General features: G+C 36.0%; 4 protein-coding genes across 4 annotated transcripts; 3 read left to right on the top strand and 1 right to left on the bottom strand.

Moving 5' to 3' along the window:
- Positions 1-669: 669 nt before the first annotated feature.
- Positions 670-7,199, top strand: LOC106361162 (WD repeat-containing protein VIP3). The gene is made up of 2 exons (XM_013800871.3): positions 670-1,083; positions 6,486-7,199. Exons 1-2 carry the CDS (start codon positions 745-747, stop codon positions 7,110-7,112), a joined length of 966 nt encoding a protein of 321 aa, XP_013656325.1. The 5' UTR covers positions 670-744; the 3' UTR covers positions 7,113-7,199.
- Positions 7,110-8,888, bottom strand: LOC106361160 (threonine synthase 1, chloroplastic-like). The gene has a single exon (XM_013800869.3). The coding sequence runs from the start codon at positions 8,833-8,835 to the stop codon at positions 7,258-7,260; it is 1,578 nt and encodes a 525-aa protein (XP_013656323.2). The 5' UTR covers positions 8,836-8,888; the 3' UTR covers positions 7,110-7,257.
- A 4,420-nt stretch (positions 8,889-13,308) lies between these two features.
- Positions 13,309-15,977, top strand: LOC106358989 (UPF0725 protein At2g20620-like). Its single transcript, XM_022690033.2, has 3 exons — positions 13,309-14,414; positions 14,525-14,602; positions 14,692-15,977. The coding sequence occupies exons 1-3, from the start codon at positions 14,358-14,360 to the stop codon at positions 14,962-14,964; spliced, it is 408 nt and encodes a 135-aa protein (XP_022545754.2). The 5' UTR covers positions 13,309-14,357; the 3' UTR covers positions 14,965-15,977.
- A 1,418-nt stretch (positions 15,978-17,395) lies between these two features.
- LOC106359811 (UPF0725 protein At5g63820) lies at positions 17,396-19,487 on the top strand. Its single transcript, XM_022690032.2, has 6 exons — positions 17,396-17,827; positions 17,903-18,019; positions 18,091-18,295; positions 18,366-18,490; positions 18,593-18,670; positions 18,759-19,487. The coding sequence occupies exons 1-6, from the start codon at positions 17,663-17,665 to the stop codon at positions 19,038-19,040; spliced, it is 972 nt and encodes a 323-aa protein (XP_022545753.2). The 5' UTR covers positions 17,396-17,662; the 3' UTR covers positions 19,041-19,487.
- The last annotated feature ends 1,098 nt before the right edge of the window (positions 19,488-20,585 follow it).

Raw genomic sequence — 20,585 nt, 5'->3', positions numbered from 1 at the left:
AAAACACAAAGCCCACTCCGATGACATTTACCAAGAACTTCCTTTATGGGAAAAGTCACGACATCTTTGTTAGCCCTGGCCAAAAAAACCAAACCGGAAAATCAAACCAGAACCGAACCGGATTATCCGTAACTGAAACCGAACCAAAATTCTCAAATACCCGAATGGTTCCTATATTTCTATATCCGAATAACCGAATCGAAACCGGAACCGAACCAAGAACCGAACGGATACCCAAATATCCGAAAAAACAAGTTTTAACTTTATGATATAAGGTAAATTGTCATCAACCTCACTCAAACACAAGTGGGATAGGAAGAGTGATAACATTCTTATCATCAGACCACATTTTATTTTATGTACTCTCTTATATTATACATGTATATATTTGGTGCTTTTATATTAAAATATAGTAAATACTTACCAAACTATCACTTTAGTAACTCGAACTCTAGTTGGATTGACGAATATGCAAGTGTGTAACCAACATACCACTTAGATTAACATGTTAACTAATATATTTTGTATCTACATTTGATTCATATATTAAACGGGTATCTGAAACCGAATCAAAATCGAACCGAAATCAAAATGGATCCTCTGTTCAAAAACGACGGGATGTTATATTGCTAAACTAAATAACGGCACGGTGTTAGTCTGAGAAGAGAAATCAAAGTCACTGCTTCCGCTTTCGTCTTGTACAGTTGGAGAGAAACACAGTAAAAAACAAAAACCTAAAAAGGGATGAAACTCGCAGGTCTGAAATCGATCGAGAACGCACACGAAGACTCCGTCTGGGCGGCGACTTGGGTTCCGGCGACGGAGGACCGTCCGTCGTTACTTCTGACTGGATCTCTCGACGAGACGGTGAAGCTATGGCGAGCGGACGAGCTGGATCTCGTGCGGACCAATACGGGACACTCCTTGGGAGTGGCAGCTGTGGCGGCGCATCCTTCGGGGATAATCGCAGCGTCTTCTTCGCTCGATAGCTTCGTCCGTGTCTTTGATGTTGACACTAATGCTACTATTGCTGTTCTTGAAGCTCCTCCTTCTGAGGTTTGGGGGATGCAGTTTGAACCTATGGTAATTGACTTAGTCTATGAATCTTAGCTGTAGAATAATGCTTAGAAACTATTTGGAATTGAAAGTTTGGTTAATCTCCTTCAGGAGAGTGGTTCTATTCACACGGCATAAATAGCCAAGGTTGTTACATGAGTATCGTAACTACAAGATTTCACAAAGATTGTATCTTATCTACTAAGAGAATATTCTATATTCTAACACCCTCCCTCAGTCGCAGCGTGTGGAGAGCGAACGGTGAGACTGCTTCTGAAGTCATTGAACAAGCTGGTGGGCAGTCCCTTTGTGAAAATATCAGCGTACTGAAGAGAGGATGGAACGAACAGAACCTTAACGTGACCCAGCGCCACCTTTTCTCGTACAAAGTGAATGTCAATTTCGACATGTTTAGTGCGTTGATGACGAACTGGATTATGAGCCAAGTAAACTGAACTTATGTTGTCGCAGTAGACGATCGAAGCTTTGGAGATTGGAATGCCAAGTTCAAACATTAGATTCCTTATCCATGTTAGCTCTGCAACTGCATTGGCCACTCCCTTGTACTCAGCCTCCGCACTTGATCGCGAAACAGAGGTTTGACGTTTTGAGGACCAAGAGACAAGATTGTCTCCCAAGTAAACGCAGTACCCAGAAGTTGATCGTCGTGTGTCTGGACAACCAGCCCAGTCCGCATCCGAATATGCTACCAGTTGTTTGACAGAGCCCTTGTGAAGCTGAAGGCCTAACTCCTTTGTCCCCTGGAGATATCGTATGATGCGTTTCAGAGCGTGAAGATGTGGTATGCGCGGATCGTGCATATAGAGACAGATTTGATGAACAGCATAAGCTATGTCTGGCCTCGTAAACGTGAGATATTGCAGTGCTCCAGCGAGGCGTCTGTATTGCGTGGCATCAGGAACACGTTCACCTTCTTCAGCTTTCAGCTTTGAGTTCAGGTCTACTGGTGTCGCGAGAGGTTTACACTCTGTCATGCCTGCCCTGTTGATGATGTCAGTTGTGTACGCTTGCTGACTGAGAAAGATCCCATCGTTAATGAACTCTGCTTTAACTCCAAGAAAGAAGTGAAGTTTGCCCGAATCAGACATGGGAAACTCGGTCTGTAGGTCTGTCACAATTTTCTTGAGGAAGGCATCGTCTGAGGCAGTCAGAATTATGTCGTCAACGTAGAGCAGGAGGTAGGCTCGTCGTGAACCTTTGCTGTAGATGAACAGAGATGCATCGCTCCTGCTACACTTGAAACCCATATTAGTAACAAAAGAGGCAAAACGTGAGTTCCAAGCTCTAGGAGCCTGTTTCAGACCATAGATTGCTTTGTTAAGTTTGCAAACATAGTCTGGATGAGATTTGTTTGTGTAACCCGGAGGCTGATGCATGTATATAGTTTCATCCAGAAGACCGTGCAGGAATGCATTTTTGACATCGAGCTGATGTATTGGCCATCCATTTGCGAGGCTGACATCAAGAACCGTGCGTATTGTGACTGGTTTCACAACGGGAGCAAACGTTTCATTGTAGTCGACACCTTCTTCTTGAGACTTCCCATTAGCAACTAGCCTCACTTTGTGTTTAAAAGGTTTCCCATCTGCATCAAACTTGTGCTTATACAGCCACATCGAATTCACAATGTTAGTGTTCTTTGGCCTGGGAACAAGATCCCAAGTCTTAGTCTCAATAAAAGCATCAATAGCATCATTCATTGCTGGGGTCCAGTTTGGATCCTGCAAGGCAGTTTTATGGCTAGTGGGAATTGGCGAAACAGTTGAAAGAAGAGAAAACTGCTTCTTTGGCTTAGTGATACCCGCTTTACCTCGAGTTTGCATTGCATGGACAGCGAGAGGTGCTGCCTGAGGTTGAGTGATTAGCGGTTGAGAAGGCACTGGCACTTGAGGAGACGCAGCAACAGGCACTTGAGGAATTGTGTTTGGGTTATTTTGAAGAATAGCTTTGAAGATAGGAGAGGGATCATCATGATGCTGCAGAAAGTGATAGGTAGAAGGAGAAGTGGTTTTCTCTGCAGCAGGGAACACGCTTTCGTCAAAGTAGACATGGCGTGATGTAATGATCCTGTTTGTCTTAAGATCAAGACACCGGTATCCCCTTTGTTGAGAAGGGTAACCAAGAAAGAGGCAAGGAGTTGAACGAGGAGATAATTTTGGAAGATTAGAATGATTTAGATTTGGAAAACAAAGGCACCCAAAGATTCTTAAGTGATCATACCTCGGTTTCTTTTTGAAAAGAACTGAGAAAGGGGTTTTATTTTGAATTGCCACCGAGGGTAGGATGTTAAGAATATGCACTGCAGCGTGTAAAGCTTCAACCCAATATCCGGATGCGAGATGTGCTTGGAAAAGAAGGCACCGGATTGCGTTGTTTACAGTTCGAAGCATACGTTCTGACTTTCCATTTTGTTGAGATGTATGAGAGCATGAAAAACGAAATTGCATCCCATTAGAGGTAAAGAAAGTCTGAAAGTTTGAGTTTTGATACTCACCTCCATTGTCACACTGCAACGTTTTAATGCGAGTGTTAAATTGTGTTTCCACATATTTATAAAACTGGAGAAATTTGGAAAATACTTCACTTTTTCGTCTCAAAGGAAAAACCCATAGGAAATGAGAAAAATCATCCAAGAAAATGACATAATATTTGAAACCACTGATACTTGTTAGAGGAGAAGTCCAAATATCTGAGTGAACAATTTCAAAAGGTTTAGTAGTGAAAGAGTTTGATTTTTGAAAAGGAAGTTTTACTTGTTTCCCAAGTTGACAGACCTCACAAGAAGAGAAGAGATTGTCATTAGTACAAGCAATTTTATTCAAAGCACGTAAAGAAAAGAGAGACTGATTATTCAAGTGAGCTAGTCTCTTATGCCAAACATTGGGCGTGAAAGCAAGAAAAGCTGTAGAAGAGTTTTGCGGTTGAGGCAGGTTTGTAGGAACTGAATAGAGATCCCCAGAGCTGTTACTGCGGAGAAGAACCGTCCGAGAATGAAGATCCTTCACAGAAAACCCAAAAGGATCAAATTCCACAGAACAAAAATTATCTCTAGTGAATTTTCTAACAGAGATTAGGTTCTTTACAATCTGAGGTGTGATAAGAACAGTGTTTAGGGACAAAGGGCGAGTGAAAGAAGGTAGAGAGGTGTTACCAGAGGCGACTACAGGAATCCGAGAACCATTGCCAACAACAACACAATGATTGATATTTTTATTCAGATTAGACTTAAGAATACCTTCACTCGCAGCCATATGGCTTGTTGCACCTGAATCCATGTACCACTCGCCCGCTGAAGGATCAGTCAACGTCATGGTATTGAAGGCATGTGCTAGATCAGTTGTAAGCTGAGGTTGAGCCGTAGACATATGAGCCTGATGAGGAGCTGAAGGACGTGGTCCTAACAGGCCACGCTGGTACTGGTTTGGCTGCATAGCCCATGGTTGAAATTGCTGTTGCTGCCATTGGAGGAATTGTTGTGGCCAGTATGTGTTGGGTCCCCAAGACTGATTGTTGTAGCGGTTACTGTTGTTGCCACGACCTCTGTTTCCTCTGTTATTACGTCTGTTTCCTCTGTTGTTGTTGTAAGCCGGGTTGTTGGGGCGTTGAGCAGAGTTGGTGACCGGCTTGTCTTCAGTCACCGTGAGAACCGTTGAGGAAGAAGCTGTGTCTGTTGAAGACGTTGTTGATTTTGCCGGTTTGGTGATGCGCTTTTCCTCCATTTCAAGCATAGACTGAGCCTGATCAAACGTCGGAAATGGCTCTCTGTGTTTGATGACGTTGAGAATGTTATCAAACTTTTCGTTAAGCCCATTTAAGAGGTACATGACCAGAGTTCGGTCAGTTACAGGGGCATCAACGTTAGCAAGAAGATCTGAGAGAGACTTGAGTTTCTGACAATAAGCCTGGACTGTCATGTCTCCAATCTCGGTCGTGCGGAGCTCGTTGTCAAGTTGAATCGATCTCGCTTCTTTGTTGTTGCGGAACTGATTCTCAATGCGGATCCAGACATCTCTCGCCGTTCCTCCGGTTTTGAATGAACTCCGGAATAGCTTCTTTGCCAAGGTACCGTAGATCCAAAGCTTGACGAGTCCATCACGTTTGTTCCAAGCCGCATCATTGTCACCATCAGGGAGCGAGGTTCCATCGATATGGCCCGCGACATCAAACGTGAGACAGTGCATGTGGAATAGTTCACGCCATGCGTCATAGTTATGATCTTCCAAATCAAGGATGATTGGAATATGAGTTTTGATGTTCGTGACACCAAATGCTCTTTCAACGTGGGTTTGAGGAACCGCCATTAGAAGAAAAGAAAAGAGAAATGAGAGTACGATGAAGAGAAAGAGAGAGAAAGAGAACAATGGAGAAGATCGCACCTAGTGCTCTGATACCATGAAAGTTTGGTTAATCTCCTTCAGGAGAGTGGTTCTATTCACACGGCATAAATAGCCAAGGTTGTTACATGAGTATCGTAACTACAAGATTTCACAAAGATTGTATCTTATCTACTAAGAGAATATTCTATATTCTAACAGGAATTTGTAGTGAAGATGAGACAGGAACTTAAGAGTGTCGTGGAGCTTGGTCTGAAATGGCTCTAGATCATGTTTTGGTTTGTTCATGTTGACTTGGTCATTGCTTGTGATCGTTTAGTAGTGCTTAGGTGAAACATCTTCTTGATTTGGTCATTGATTGTGATCGTTTCCTGTGTTAGCTGTGACATGTGTTCATTGATAACGTAATACACAATACATTAATGATACGTGATTACATGAATCTGATCTGTAGTGTAATGCTTAGATACTATTTGGAATTGCTGAGCAGCGTTTGAATATATAGCTTAGATCAGAATCAGACAGGTACTTAAGAGTGTTGTCTATTGTGGTCTGAAATCTCTCTAGATCATCTTCTGATTTGTTCATGTTGACTTACAACCATAGTAGCAGAACAACAGTTTATTGGTACTTGGTGAAATATCTTCTTGTTTTGGTTATTACTTGTGGTTGTTTCCTGTATTTACTTGTTTTCACTGATTACGGAATGCAATACGTTAATAATAGATGATTACATGAATCTGATCAGGTCAAAAAATTTCTTCTTCAAACCTTTCCTTTCTGCATGTGATTTCATATCTAGGTGCTTTGTTCAATGTTTTCACTGCAACTAAATGAAGTCAAACTGGTGATCACTGACCTCTCTACTCGGTGTAAATGCAACTATCTCTCGAAATAACTCTTTGATCCACCTACTTTACGGTTGGGTCTAGAAACAACTTAATGTCTAGATACCAATGTACTCCTTAGGGACTAGTTTTTGGTTGAGCTTTTAGTTACTTCTAAGATGATTGTACATAAATTTCAACATAAGTTTCTGCTAAGTTGCTAATATATTCATTTACATGTTCCAAGGGTACAATCCTTGCTGTTGCAGGCGGTAGTAGTGCCTCGGTAAAGCTTTGGGACACAGCGAGCTGGAGAATACTCTCAACTCTATCAATCCCACGTCCAGAAGCACCAAAGCCTTCTGACAAAACCAGCAGTAAGAAATTCGTTCTCTCGGTGGCTTGGTCTCCTAACGGGAAACGCCTTGCTTGTGGTTCAATGGACGGCACCATCTGCGTCTTTGATGTTGAACGCTCCAAGCTTCTTCACCAGCTAGAAGGTCACAACATGCCTGTGAGGTCCCTTGTGTTCTCCCCTGTAGACCCGAGAGTCCTCTTCTCCGGATCAGATGACGGGCATGTGAACATGCACGACGCAGAGGGGAAAACGCTGGTGGGGTCTATGTCGGGTCACACGAGCTGGGTGCTGAGCGTTGATGCCAGCCCAGACGGTGGAGCTATAGCTACAGGGTCAAGCGATAGAACTGTGAGGCTATGGGATCTTAAGATGAGAGCAGCTATTCAGACAATGAGTAACCATAACGATCAGGTTTGGTCTGTAGCGTTTAGACCACCAGGTGGAACTGGTATACGTGCTGGTCGTCTCGCTAGTGTCTCTGATGACAAGAGTGTATCTCTCTATGATTACTCATGAAAAAAAAAACTTTTTATGGATTCACTAGTTGTAACACTGTAATCTGCAACAGCTATTTGTTATGTTCAAACTTCACGTTAGAACTTATTACAAAACTGAGAAACAGATAAAGATCACTTAAAAGAGTACACAAATAGTCTGATTCTTAGGACCTAAGCTTCTGACTTCCTAAGTAACTCTTGAGAACATCCATGACAGCTCCAAAGTCTGCTTTCACCTCAACAGGAGGGTTAGAGAATCTGCAAGCCATATCAGGAATCGCCTTCGAGTGATAATCCACCTTTGACTGAGTAAACTTCAACCCATGAGCAGTACTCACAACCACCGTCCTATCCGTCGGCGCAATCACTCCTTGCTTCCTCAGCTTAAACAAAGCAGTCAGCGCCACACCCGTATGAGGACAAATAAACATCCCAGTAGAATCCGCCTGAGCCATAGCATCCATCAGCTCCTCCTCCGTCGCCTCCTCCACAATCCCATCACACTGCTTCAACGCATACACAGCTCTATCGATCGACACAGGGTCACCAATCTGAATCGCGGACGCAAAAGTGGTACTCGCAGTCATGGGCTTGAAGTCCTTCCAGCCAGACTTGTAATGCAAGTAAAGAGGGTTAGCATTAGCCGCCTGCGCACACACCAGCCTCGGTATCCTATCAACAAGCCCCAGCTCTTGACACATCTTAAACCCTTTGTAAAAAGCATATATATTCCCAAGATTCCCACCGGGAACAATCACCCACTCAGGAGCTTGCCAATCAAACTGCTGCAAAATCTCAATCGCAGCAGTCTTCTGCCCTTCTAACCTCAAACTATTCAAAGAGTTCGCCAAGTAAATAGGCAGCTCCGAAGTCACCTCCCTAATCAGCTTCATACACCCGTCGAAGTCAGTATCAATACTCAACACAAACGCTCCGTTAGCTATCGGCTGAACAAGCTGAGCCATTGAGATCTTATTAGCCGGCAAGAACACAATCGACGGTATCCCAGCGGCAGCACAGTAAGCAGACAAAGCAGCTGACGTGTCCCCCGTAGAAGCACACCCCACACCAACAACAGGCCGGTTCATTTTCCTTAACCGGTTCACCTGACTAACCAAAACCGTCATACCGAGATCCTTAAAGCTTCCGGTATGACTAATCCCACAGTGTTTCACCCAAAGATCGTTCATTTCAAGAAACTGTTTCCCGAACCTCTCAGCCCAGAAGAGATTCGAGTTACCTTCGAAGGCCGAAACGATGTCGTCGTCGTCGATCTCGGGTAGGACCCACTCCTTCTTGGACCAGACGCCCGATCCGTACGGCCACGTGCTCTTGCCGACGCGCGAATCGAAGAGGTCGCGCCAGTAGGCGCCGTCGAAATGCTTGAGAGCGTCCATGTCGTGCTCGACGTCGAGGAGGCCGCCGGAGCGGCTGCGGTAGACGATCTCGTCGAGGGAGTAGTGCTCGGAGGAGTTGGGGGGAGCGTTGAAGGGGACGTATCTGGCGGAGAAGGGGTTCACGGCGGTGGAGCGGTGGAGACGAGCGTCGTCGCGGATGGTGTTCTCGGTGCGGCGTGGAGGCTTGACGGATGTCTCGATCGGACTGGTGGTGTTTCCGTCTGAGGTGCAGGAGACGGCGACGGGGCGGTGGCGGAGGAGGGAGGGAGAGGGGTGGCGGCGGATGGGGTGTTGATTAGGGTTTAGGGGAGAGAGAGAGGCATTGAAGAGAGAAGAGGAAGACATTTTTAGAGAGAGAAAGCGAAGTGAGATGCGGCTGCGAGGAGAGGTAGAGAGTGTGAGGAGAAGAAAGGCTTAAATTCGGGGATAAATCCTGGGATAAATCCTGGTTATGCTAAACCGGTTTAGAACCGGGTATACTTGGGCCCATGAACCCTTTCAAATGTCCACATTTCTCATTTGTCACGTTTCAGGTAAATTAAGTGCATGTTATAAGGTTAAGGTAGATCCATTTGACTAAACTAAAAACAAAATAAAATTGGAAGATAGCTTTTTATCAGTCACGTTTAATAAAATTGGAAGATAGCTTTTTATCAGTCACGTTTAAGTTGTTTCAAAGCAATAAAAAAATCGGTCACGTTTAAGAAAATTATGAATCATCTAGTATTTAAATAACAATACGGATTGAACTTTTCAGCGTGATTTTATGATTACAAAAAATACACTATTGCCCATTTTAGTATGAAAAAAAAAAACAGAATCAAGACTCTAATCTAGTTGCAATCTTATTATAGAAACTGCCTAGTGATTAAAGAAACATTAGTCAATGTGGGAAATTAGATTTCATAAGCATCTCATCTCATGTTCGCATACATATAGTGTACGTAGTTGATCTTTTTTTTTTTACGTAATTGATCATTATTGTCGCCACACATAAAAAAAAAGTCTACTAGTGAAATATTTCATCTTATTCGGAGCTTTAATTTTCCACTCATGATTCTATAGACATGTGATACTTGATTCGAAAACATGATTTTATATGAGCTGTAAGTAGCGGGTGAGTTTTTGGGTCACTTATTATTTTTTTAGAACAGTTAAAATTTATACTTAATTTCCTAAATTGAATGGACTTTTTAGTTGCACCTGCACTAGGACTAGGAGGTCTTCATGCAAGAAACCCAAGTGCTAGTACTTAAATTGAATGAAACTTCACATTTGTTAAGTGAATCTTAGCATTCTGTATATCCCATAGTAGCAAGAACCACCATCATAACTGCACAAGTGTGGCACTAACCACAATATCAAAATGCATGAAAATGTAGCAAGAGATAATCATAATTCAATATAATTTATCCAACTATTTGGATTAGAACTAGTGTGACATATATGAATGAATACTAGTTCTAAAAAGTATAACTCCATAACTATAAAAGTTCCATGAAATAAAATGGGCAGATCAAAACCGAAAACTCCTCCTCTTAGATCAAGGCCGAGAGCTCGAGGTAAAGGCATTGCGGTAGGCTGTGTATTTTTTCATTGATACTTTTAATAGTAAGAATATAAATTTTATTTTCAATTTTTTTTTTCAGAATTTAGTTCTAATAAACTTTATATTCATTTCTCAGGTCAATGACATTCAAATTCATTAAAAAGGTGAATCTGAATTCATTTTAGATAAAAATGCACATGGTACTATCAAATTGAAACCAAAACATATGAGTAATGCCATGGTTATCGGTTGTTTTTTCATGAATGTTAACTAAACATATGAGTAACAATTTCTACTGTTAACTAAATTAGTTTTGTGTTGATTTCCAATCTTGATCCATTGGTATGCCGTGTTCCATTGCATACTCATGCCTGCCGCTACAGTGTTCATGTTACAACAAAAAAAAATCTTTTTTTTTTATTTCATTGACTTGTTGGTAGAAACAAGATCGAACATATATTTCTCTAAAAAGTCGACAAATGGCCACATATGTTACACATCACGCAATACTTACCAGTTTTGTGGTTATCACAGCCCAAGCTATTACTGCAAATAGAGTCATATAGTCAATGCACACTGCACAAGAAAAAATAGATTAGAGGAAACTAACAGAGGTGTTTGACAAGTTATTGTGAGGAAAGCATAGACTTCAGAATATGGTCGATGGTGTTGGACTGGCAAGAGAATGCGACATATATCTTTGGGAAGACTTCCAAGGTAATCGTAAACATTCTTGGGGATATCAAGTATCGTGATGGGAGTTGTGCTTTACATAATGAATAACATAAAATAGTGTGGAAAAGCAAAGAGGAGCAGCAACATATAACAAAAATGAATACAAATGATGCAAACAATAATTAAATCTGAATGAAACTTCACGCTTGTTAAATAAATTTTAGTAGAGTATATCCCAAATTAGTATGAACCATCATCATAACTGCACAATTGTGGCACTAACAACTCAATATCAAAATGCATGAAAATGTAGCAAGAGATAATCATAATTCAATATATTTCATCCAACTATTTGGATTAGACCGAGTGTGACATGTATGAATACTAGTTATAATGAGCCCAACTACACAACTATAACAGGTCCATGTAATAAAATTGGTAAATCAATAAGAAGAATCACAGAAGATAACTCTGTGATTCAAGCTAACCCTGCCATGAATGCACATGGAAATGTGAAGTTGATGCATCTTGGTCTGAGGTGGATGTTTGGATGGGTCTGGGTTTTATACTCTCCGAGGTGGAAGAGATAATCCTCATGGGATAGAGGTGCAGTCCAAAATCAAGATCGCCATTATATGTTGAGGCTGAATGTAGATTGGGATCCCGATGCCGTATTCTCAAAGTGGAGTTGGGCTGGGCTGTAAACAGTTAGTGAATATTAACCATAGGGACAAAGACTGGCCATCATTTGCATCAGAGATTGATGATATTAAAGCCCTTTGTGTAAGTTTTCAAGATCTTTATATCACTTATATATCTCACTCTTTAAATATCTTTGCGGACACCTTAGCTAAAGATCACGATCAGGAGAATAAAGCATCTTTTTTGTAGAAGTTAAGGTTCTTAGTTGGCTTGCTCATGGAGCTGGCTTAAACGAACAATTTGATTTTATAAGAGATGACAAAAAAACATCGACTCAAGTCGACTCAAGTAAAAACTACACCGAGAGAATCAAGTCGGTAAAACCTCGTATACATTTATAGTCGTGTTCGATCTAGTAAAACTGAACCAATTAGACCAAACCGGAATAAAATGGAGAAAGTGGTTTAATTTTGGTAATACTATATAAACCATATGAATATTAGTTTTTTAGAAACCATAGATATCTTTAGATTATAAACCTAGAAAATCTATTAATTAAAATATAGTAGTATAAAATAATATAGTTTGTACATTATACATTATAATTGATAATCTATATGTATAAGTTATTTTTTGATATTAATTTTAATATTTAAAACATTAGTGTTAATAATATGTTATTTCATCTCAAGTTAAAAGTTATTTCAATTTTAATTTTATTTTTATCGAATTAAATAAAATACAATTTTGTTCTCTCTCATAATATTTTGCTAAATTTTATTAATTAATAATATTATAATGTTATCAAAATTTTAAGAGGAAGTGTTAATATTTTAATTATTGTTTTTATTTAATAGTTATTTATATTAATAGTTAAACAAAATCTATACTATTATTTGCGAAGTAAAATTTTGAAACAGAGCTCTCACGTTAAAAGTTAGAGCGGTTAATATCTATACTACCCTTAATGAATTTCTATATAATTAACTATATAATCAAAAACGAATTTTTATTTATAATATTAATTTTCTTTTCAAAAAGATAAATTTTACATTGTGTTGTTATCTTAAAACATATTTTATATAATCAAAAACAAATTTTTAGATATAATATTAATTTTATTTTCAAAAAGATAATTTTTACATTGTGTTGTTATCTTAAAACATATTTTTCAGTTATAAAATTTAAAATAAGATATAAAACTATTTATAATAATTAAGCGGTTAAAGTCATTGTTACCCTTAATGAATTTTATATATAATTAGTTATATATACCCTTAATATCGTAAAAGTTAAAATTTAGACCGGTTAATATCGTTTATACCCTTAATGAATAATTATATAAATTAGTCAAAAAATAAAAATGAATTTCAAATCTATCTTATTAAAAAAGTGATTAAAATTTATAACAAAACATTTATTCTCTTAATGAATAAGTTATGTAAATTAGTCAAAAATAAAAAATGAATTTAAAATATATCTGATTAAATAAGTGATTAAAATTAATAATAGTAAGAATTATCTAAAATATAAATAATTAAAAACGAATTTCTATTAATAATATTATATTTCTATATTATATTAGATAATTGACTATACATAAATATAATAAAATTTTCAAAAATAAAAACATATTTTAAAACATAAGATAATTCTTAGATATATTCTGTTGTTATCTGAAAATAATATTTTATTATAAAATCTATAGTTAGATATAAAACAATTTATAATTAAATGCTAATCAAACAAACAAATATATTTTCTAAAATATATGTGAATGTTTTTAAAATTTAACACAACAATAAGCATATATTTATACTTTGATAAAAGCTAATGAATATATATTAATAATATTTTATTTATATGTTATATTTTATTATTGACTATAAGTAAATATAATAAAATTCTCAAAAATAAAATATATTTTTTTAAAAAAATAATGTTGTGTTTCATCTGAAATAATATTTTTATTATAAAATATAAAGTTTAATGTTTGATTTATCTTTTAAAAAGCATAATTAATAATTTTTATGTTGGTTTTGATTTAATAGTTATAAACAAATAAATATCAATAAAGACACTATGCCCGCATGCGCGGGTAGAACACCTAATATAAATAAAAACTTATTGAAAAGATAAAGTACTAAAAATATCTTTGATATTATGTAAATCTGATTTTAGGTTAGGGAAATTGCACCATGTGACTAAAAAATAAAGTGTAATTAAGAATCGAACTAAAAAACTAAAAACTCTAATAGTATTTCTCTAATATATATTATATTTTCCTTACCTACCGGTTGAAAAAAGAACAAACAAGTTTTCTTTCTTCATCAGTCACCGACATGAATTCTTCCAAAATCAGAGTTGCCTTCTTCATATTGCCATCACTGTTTCACCAACCACAACTTCTTCATCAACACTTTTTCTTACGTAACCACCACCATTTCAATGTAATCTCCATCATCTCCTCCATAATCATATACATCACTCGGCCACCATCAATGTATTCACTACCTTATGAAAAGCCAATTAAGAGATCTGAAAAGAGAAATTTGATTGTTAGTCGCTGGAGATCTTTAGTTGCCTTGTTAAATGATGACGATCTAACCGGTACAGAAAAATACTGAGATGAATCATGTGAGCATGGTAATAATTAATGATATGATCACCACCATCTCTCACCACCATCATCAATCACCACCTCTTCTGCCGTAACCACCACCACATATTTGTATTGTAATTTTTTGGTTGTACTATGTATTATGCTATTTCTGTTCTATTTTAATAATGCTTCATATTATATACTATGTACATATTTTGATATTTGGGTTAAGGTTATATTCTCTTTAAGGGTTTAGTTTATGGATGGTATGGGTTGACGTTGGGTAAACGTTAGGAATATCAAAACTGTCTGTTTTGTTTATTAGATACATCAGGTAACGCCGAGCTTCAGGATGATGAATGGGACGAGAGCACGGTACATGAATTCTACAAACGTCCAATGCCCAAATGGTTTTCTGATGAGGCTTTTGCCCTTGACAGTAAAAAGTATTACGTGGTAATAACATTAGATGATCCCCATTCACTGGAGTTTTTTTTTTTTAACTTGTATATACCTCTAGTTAGTAACCTTAGTTAGGTATCATTCATTCATTCATATATTCGCAGGTGCCAGAATCAGAGCTGCATGACAACGACTTGCTTCAACTTCTCATGGAAGTCGCTTTCTACTTCAAATCAGATCGTGTATGTACTTTAAAGTTTTGCAATTTTCTTGTTATCTCTCCCAAAGCAACAAATTGTAACTCGTTGTTCTCTTACACACGTAATTGCAGTGTTTGGATGCTTACCTACCCTTAGAGGTCAAGAATGTTGTTGTGGAAACTTTTGAAGATGAGCCTCGTGACAAGCTCATGGCAAACAATGCAATCTTCTACCTAAGTTACAAGTGTTGCGCCGATCCTTGTTCAACGTCTTTGGCTGGTGATCACCTTTCCATTGTAAGGAAAACCATGGATGGGAAGAAACCAGGCCACAGCAGGGCCGGTCTCGAGCATAAGCGAGGGAACCGATCGCTTAGGACATCATATTTTAAGCAAAAAAATTAGTTGTATATAGGGCATACATTTTTTTTTACATGAATAACAAAGGCATAAAATTTTAAATAAGTTTAGGGCATCAAGAAAAAAATGAGAATGTTGGATCGGCACTTCCACATGAGTCTTGAAGTTGCTTTAACCAAAGAACAAGAAAAAAAGTAGACATGTGGATTAGTCTTTAATCTTTATAATTTACTTTTGTCATATTAGCACGTTATGTTTTCCAAACTTTAATTATTATCTACGTACGATGTTGTTTATGTTTCTTTGGACTAGAACGAGTTGATTCATATTTGACCTCCACTGATGAATTTTTGTTAATTAGATCGAAACCAAGTAACACAACACGTCTTCCTTATGCACACTTCTTTTAAGATATCAAGCCAAAACATGTAATATCAACCAATCCAATTTTCACCTTTTTTTTAAAGCATGTTCATTTTTTTTGTTAGCGAGTATATGCCCCCAGAATTCTCAAGAGTCGGTTACCAAACGCTTCAAAGCCATGTTCTACCGATACTTATTACTCGTCTTTTGTCAAGAGATGAAAGATGCAGAATCAGCCCTTTGAAGCTGAGCATCTTCTTTGTCAAGAAGAGCTGTTACTTCAGAACGCATTCTCATCCAATATAAACTTTGTTACTCCGGCACACTATGCAAAACTAGAAAAAAACCATATGCTAAACTAGAAAATAAAAAAGCAACATTAAACCAAACTTTACAAATATTAAAAAATAAAAGAACACAACTAAAATACTAATTCAAAAGAATAAAACTGCAGAAAAGTTTTTGTAATTTCGATGGCTTGGATATTTATACAGAGGACTTATATCTGCCTGAAATTCAGGGGACAAAAACAATAAGTGTGATTCTCTTTTTTTTTCTATCAATAGTCTTCCTTAAAGGGGACAAAAACAAAAACTTTTCTGCGGTTCTAATCTTTTGAATTAGTATTTTTTTTAATTCTGATTCTAGTGATCAGTCTCTATAATGTTGGTAGAAACTAATCACTATACCAAATTCAAAAAATATTTAGTTTATATAGCTTATGTGAGTGTGTATGAATAACTGTATGTATTTTAAAAATATATATATATATATATAAATTTAAGATTATATAATTTTTGGTATGACAAATAAAAGATTTTAACTAAACGTATTAACTAAAAGCTTTCCGATTTGGCGGAAAAATGTGTTTTTAAGTTTTGGCGGAAAAAACGTTTTTCGAATTTTGATGGAAAAACATTTGCTTTAGATTTTGGCGAGAAAACATGTTTTTAGATGTTGACAGTTATTATACGATATACTTCATGAAAAATATTCACCGCGGATTTAGAAAACATTTTAACCGGAAGCACAATATTATAAGTGTAGTATATAATTTGAATATTAAATTAGTGTTGAATTTTAAATACAATGATATATATTAGTCAAATATAACCAGAATTTTATTTTTAAATATTATATTATATTTTTGTCAATCATCTTGTCCATAAGAAAATACTTAATTGTTTAGAAAATATATATAATACAAACTAGTATAAAACTTAAATAGAGTTATTAAATATTTTCAAAGAAAAGAGGAAAGAAAAAATAGTGTTTTATTAGATGCATAGACAAAACAAGGTTATGTATAAAAGATGTTTCTTGTTCAAAAAAAGTAATATTAATAATAAAAGAAATTTCTAAACTATAGGCTATAGTCTAGCGAACCTACATAACACAAAATGGTAAAACATAAAAGTTATATTAATATTTATTTATTTTATCACAAAAGTTATATTAATATATAAATTAAAATTGAAGAATAAAAAAATTGTACGCATAGCAAATCGTACCCTTTAGTCCAAGATTACCCATGCACAATGAAAACCAATAACCTACTCGACCAGCTTACCTTACCTACACAACAAATTTATGGAGTATAATAAGTGAGGGGCCACGTGACTCCAGGAGTACCCGATCCGCCCCTGATGCCAATTAAAGTTTGAACAATATTGCAAAACAAAAAAATTGCGACTTCAAAACCGCAAAAAGTTTAACATAATTTAAAATCGAGAAATTCTACTTTTATCTCATGTTTTGCATTACTTTTTCATGTTATCACTAAAGAGATATTTTTATAAATACTAAAATATGAACTTTATTATAGAGGCAAAAGACCATTCTATCTTTATTTTATAGATTTATAAATATATTTTTTCAAAATATTATTTTGAAATCAAAATTTTATTTTTTAAACTAGTTTTAGAAATTTTATTTTAAAATTTTAGTATTTATTTATTTATTAAAATCTTAAACTACATCCCTCAAATCTAAACTTTAAGCTTAGTTAAATATAACTCTATAAAAATATACATAATGTTTTAATAAATTGGTTTCTTTAAATTATCACTTATCCGAATAAAAAGCAAACATAAGGCAGTGCACAAAAAAAGGGAGGAGGGGGGTTTTCCCAATCGTCTGATCCTCATCTTCATGTAACAATTTTAACGTGGAAGGAATTTTATCATATATAAAAATAAGACTGAATCCATTAGGTGTTTTATTCAAATGGAAAGCCCAATAGACATTACAGATGATGGAGAAAAAAAATGCCCAACTTATTTTGAGGATATAAATATCTCTCCAGTCATTAATCTAGGCGCCACCACCACCACCGCGTGAATCATCAGTTTAGACCTTAAGGTTGTTGGTTGTCAAGTTAATGGAGGAGGGTATGGCTAAACAAGAAACAAGTGAGTCGGGGAGTCTACCAACATCCCCAAAGGCAAAGCCGGTGCGAACGTGTGAAAAATCCGTAGAAGAACAGCTACAGGAACGATTACGAGTACCTCGCTGGCTAAGGATGGAACGTTGTGGAAGGGCCTTTGTAAGTAACTCTCCCGAGATTCCGCCTCATGATATGGTTTTTGAATTCTTATCGGAACAAGTAAAATTTTGTTAGGGATTTGATCTGGATTTCAACAGCGATACGCCTACGTTAATTGAGCCCGAGTGGGGAGATGACTATGATATCGGTCTCTATGGTAGGATTGGACTCCAATGCCACAATCTTCAAAAGGTAAAACTAACTAACTAACTAACTTACTCATCATCCATCTAACTAACTTAACTACTGATCATTAAGTTTAGGGAACAAACTTTAAGTTTAAACGCTGGGAGAAACATAGTTCGTGGGATGCTGGATCCATGGACTTCTACGTGACTTTGGACGCAGTGGATCCGGACATCGGCTCTGTCTTCTCTTTTCAGACGCTGTTACGCGACCAAGGACGTCGGAGTCCATTGGGTGTCAGACTTCTCTTGTGCAACATAGTCTCCAGATTCACTCCTCCAAGTAAGACCTATTCAGGACTAACTAACTGTGTTTTTATGAAAAGATCAAAACTAACTGTTTTAGAGATCAGGGGACAAGCCTCTGAAAGTGGATTATGAATGGGACGAGGACGCGGTACCTGACTTCTACAAAGGTCCACTGCCCAAATGGTATTCTGATGAAGCCTTGGAACGTGACAGTAAGAAGTATTACGTGGTAATAAACATCATATGATCCGATCCATTCTTGGAGTTTTTTTTTTTAACTTGTGTATGTTTTAGTTTTCTCTAGTTATAGTTAACCTTCATTCATTCCCAGGTGCCTGAATCAGAGCTGCATGACAATGACTGGCTGCAACTTCTCATGGAAGTCGCCTTCTTCTCCAAAGCTGATCGTGTAAGTACTTTTCTTTTTTGCAACTCCTCTTATCTCTTAAAAGAACAAATTGAACAAACTTGCTGTTCTCTTACACATGTAATTACAGTGTTTGGATGCTTACCTATCCTTGGAACTCAAAAAGGTTGTTGTGGAAACTCTTGAAGATTACACAACAGAGGCGCATGAGAAGCTTAAAGCAGATAATGCAATCTTCTACATAAGTTACAAGTGTTGCACCGATCCTTTTTCAGTGACTTTGTCTGGTTATCCCCATCTTTCAACGACTTTGGCTGGTGATCACCTTGCCGTAGTGAGGAAGACCATGGATGGGAAACCAGAACACATGAGTCTTGAAGTTTCTCTTACCAGAAAACAAGAAAAAGAGTAGACATATGCATCTGTTTCTTGTCTTGAAGCATATTTAGGAAACAAAGAAATATTAATCTGGTCTATTTGGATGAGGAGAAGTAACAAAATAGTATCCTCGTTCTAGAAACACAATAAAGCATTGTGCATAACTTAACCAATATATGTCAATTCAAAATCAAATGAACATCATATCTATCCAAATCACAAGAGCGAGGAGGAGACTAAAATGAAATTGGAATGCACTTGAAGATCACCAACCCTCCAATGGTGTAATCGCTTCACTGGATCATTCTTATTTCTTAGTACTGGTAATGGGTATATTTTACATTTCATAAACATCAATATGTTATACATTTATTGTTACACTAGGTGGTTTTCCCGTGCTCATACCCGTATGTAGCTATTTATAAAATAAATACATTATAATCATATTAATATTTTTATTTAATTTATAATTATTCTGTTATTTATATTGCAATCAATATGCATGAATTAAACCCTAGCAAGTCATAATTACCATTATTGCCGATAAATCTTTAGTTTAGGGGTTTCTACATTAAGTAAATATAATTGAGGGGTTTTACCATTAAAAATCTAAAAAATCAAAATCAAAATTTTATAATATTATCTAAAGATTAGTAACTTAAAATTTTAAAATTAGCATTTTCTTAATTTTTTGTAAATATATGAGTTTGATGTATTTTTAACATCAACATTATATATGTATAAATCAAAAATATAAAAACCCAGAAAATATAATAAAACTTATCTAAGGATTTACCTATAATAAAATTACTATAAGATTAAAAATGTAAAAAACAAGAGAACATAATTAAAATTATATCTTATCTAATAAAAATGTAATAATAAATCTTTAGATAATTTTTATTATATTTTTTTGGGTTTTTGCGTTTTTAATTTATACATATATAATGTTTATGTTAAAACATATCAAATTCATATATTTACAAAAAAAAAATATTAAAAATGCTAATTTTGAAAATTTAAGTTACTAATTTTTAGATAATGTTATAAATTTTGATTTTGATTTTTTTTTAGATTTTTGATGGTAAACGCCTCAACTATATTTACTTAATGTAGAAACCCCTAAACTAAAGATTTACCGATAGTAATGGTAATTATGACCTACTATGATTTAATTCATTAAATAAAGTTAGTTTGGGGTTTTTTCGGTAAATGCTTAGTTTGAAGGTTTTTACCCAAAACAAACTTATTTGAAGAGTTTTAACGTTACAAAATCATTTATTTTAAATAACATTGTGTAATTTTAATTAGACATATGATTTTGGATATATAATATCTCGACTATTTGGTTATTATTTAGATACATTATATACCATTTACTTGTCCAATTCAACTATAATATTTTTGTTATGCAGATTAAATTTTTGATTAAATTTTTTTATTTTAATGTAGTTTGATTCTTATATTAGATTTGAAAATATATTTTAGTAAGATTATGTATAATTTATATTTTAGTAAGATTATGTATAATTTAATAGATGTTGTTTTGAGAATCAAATAGTAAAACTAAAGCATTTAT

Source organism: Brassica napus, chromosome A8 (assembly GCF_020379485.1).
Source record: "Brassica napus cultivar Da-Ae chromosome A8, Da-Ae, whole genome shotgun sequence".
Lineage (NCBI taxonomy): Eukaryota > Viridiplantae > Streptophyta > Magnoliopsida > Brassicales > Brassicaceae > Brassica > Brassica napus.
This window is presented reverse-complemented; position numbering and strand designations above follow the sequence as displayed.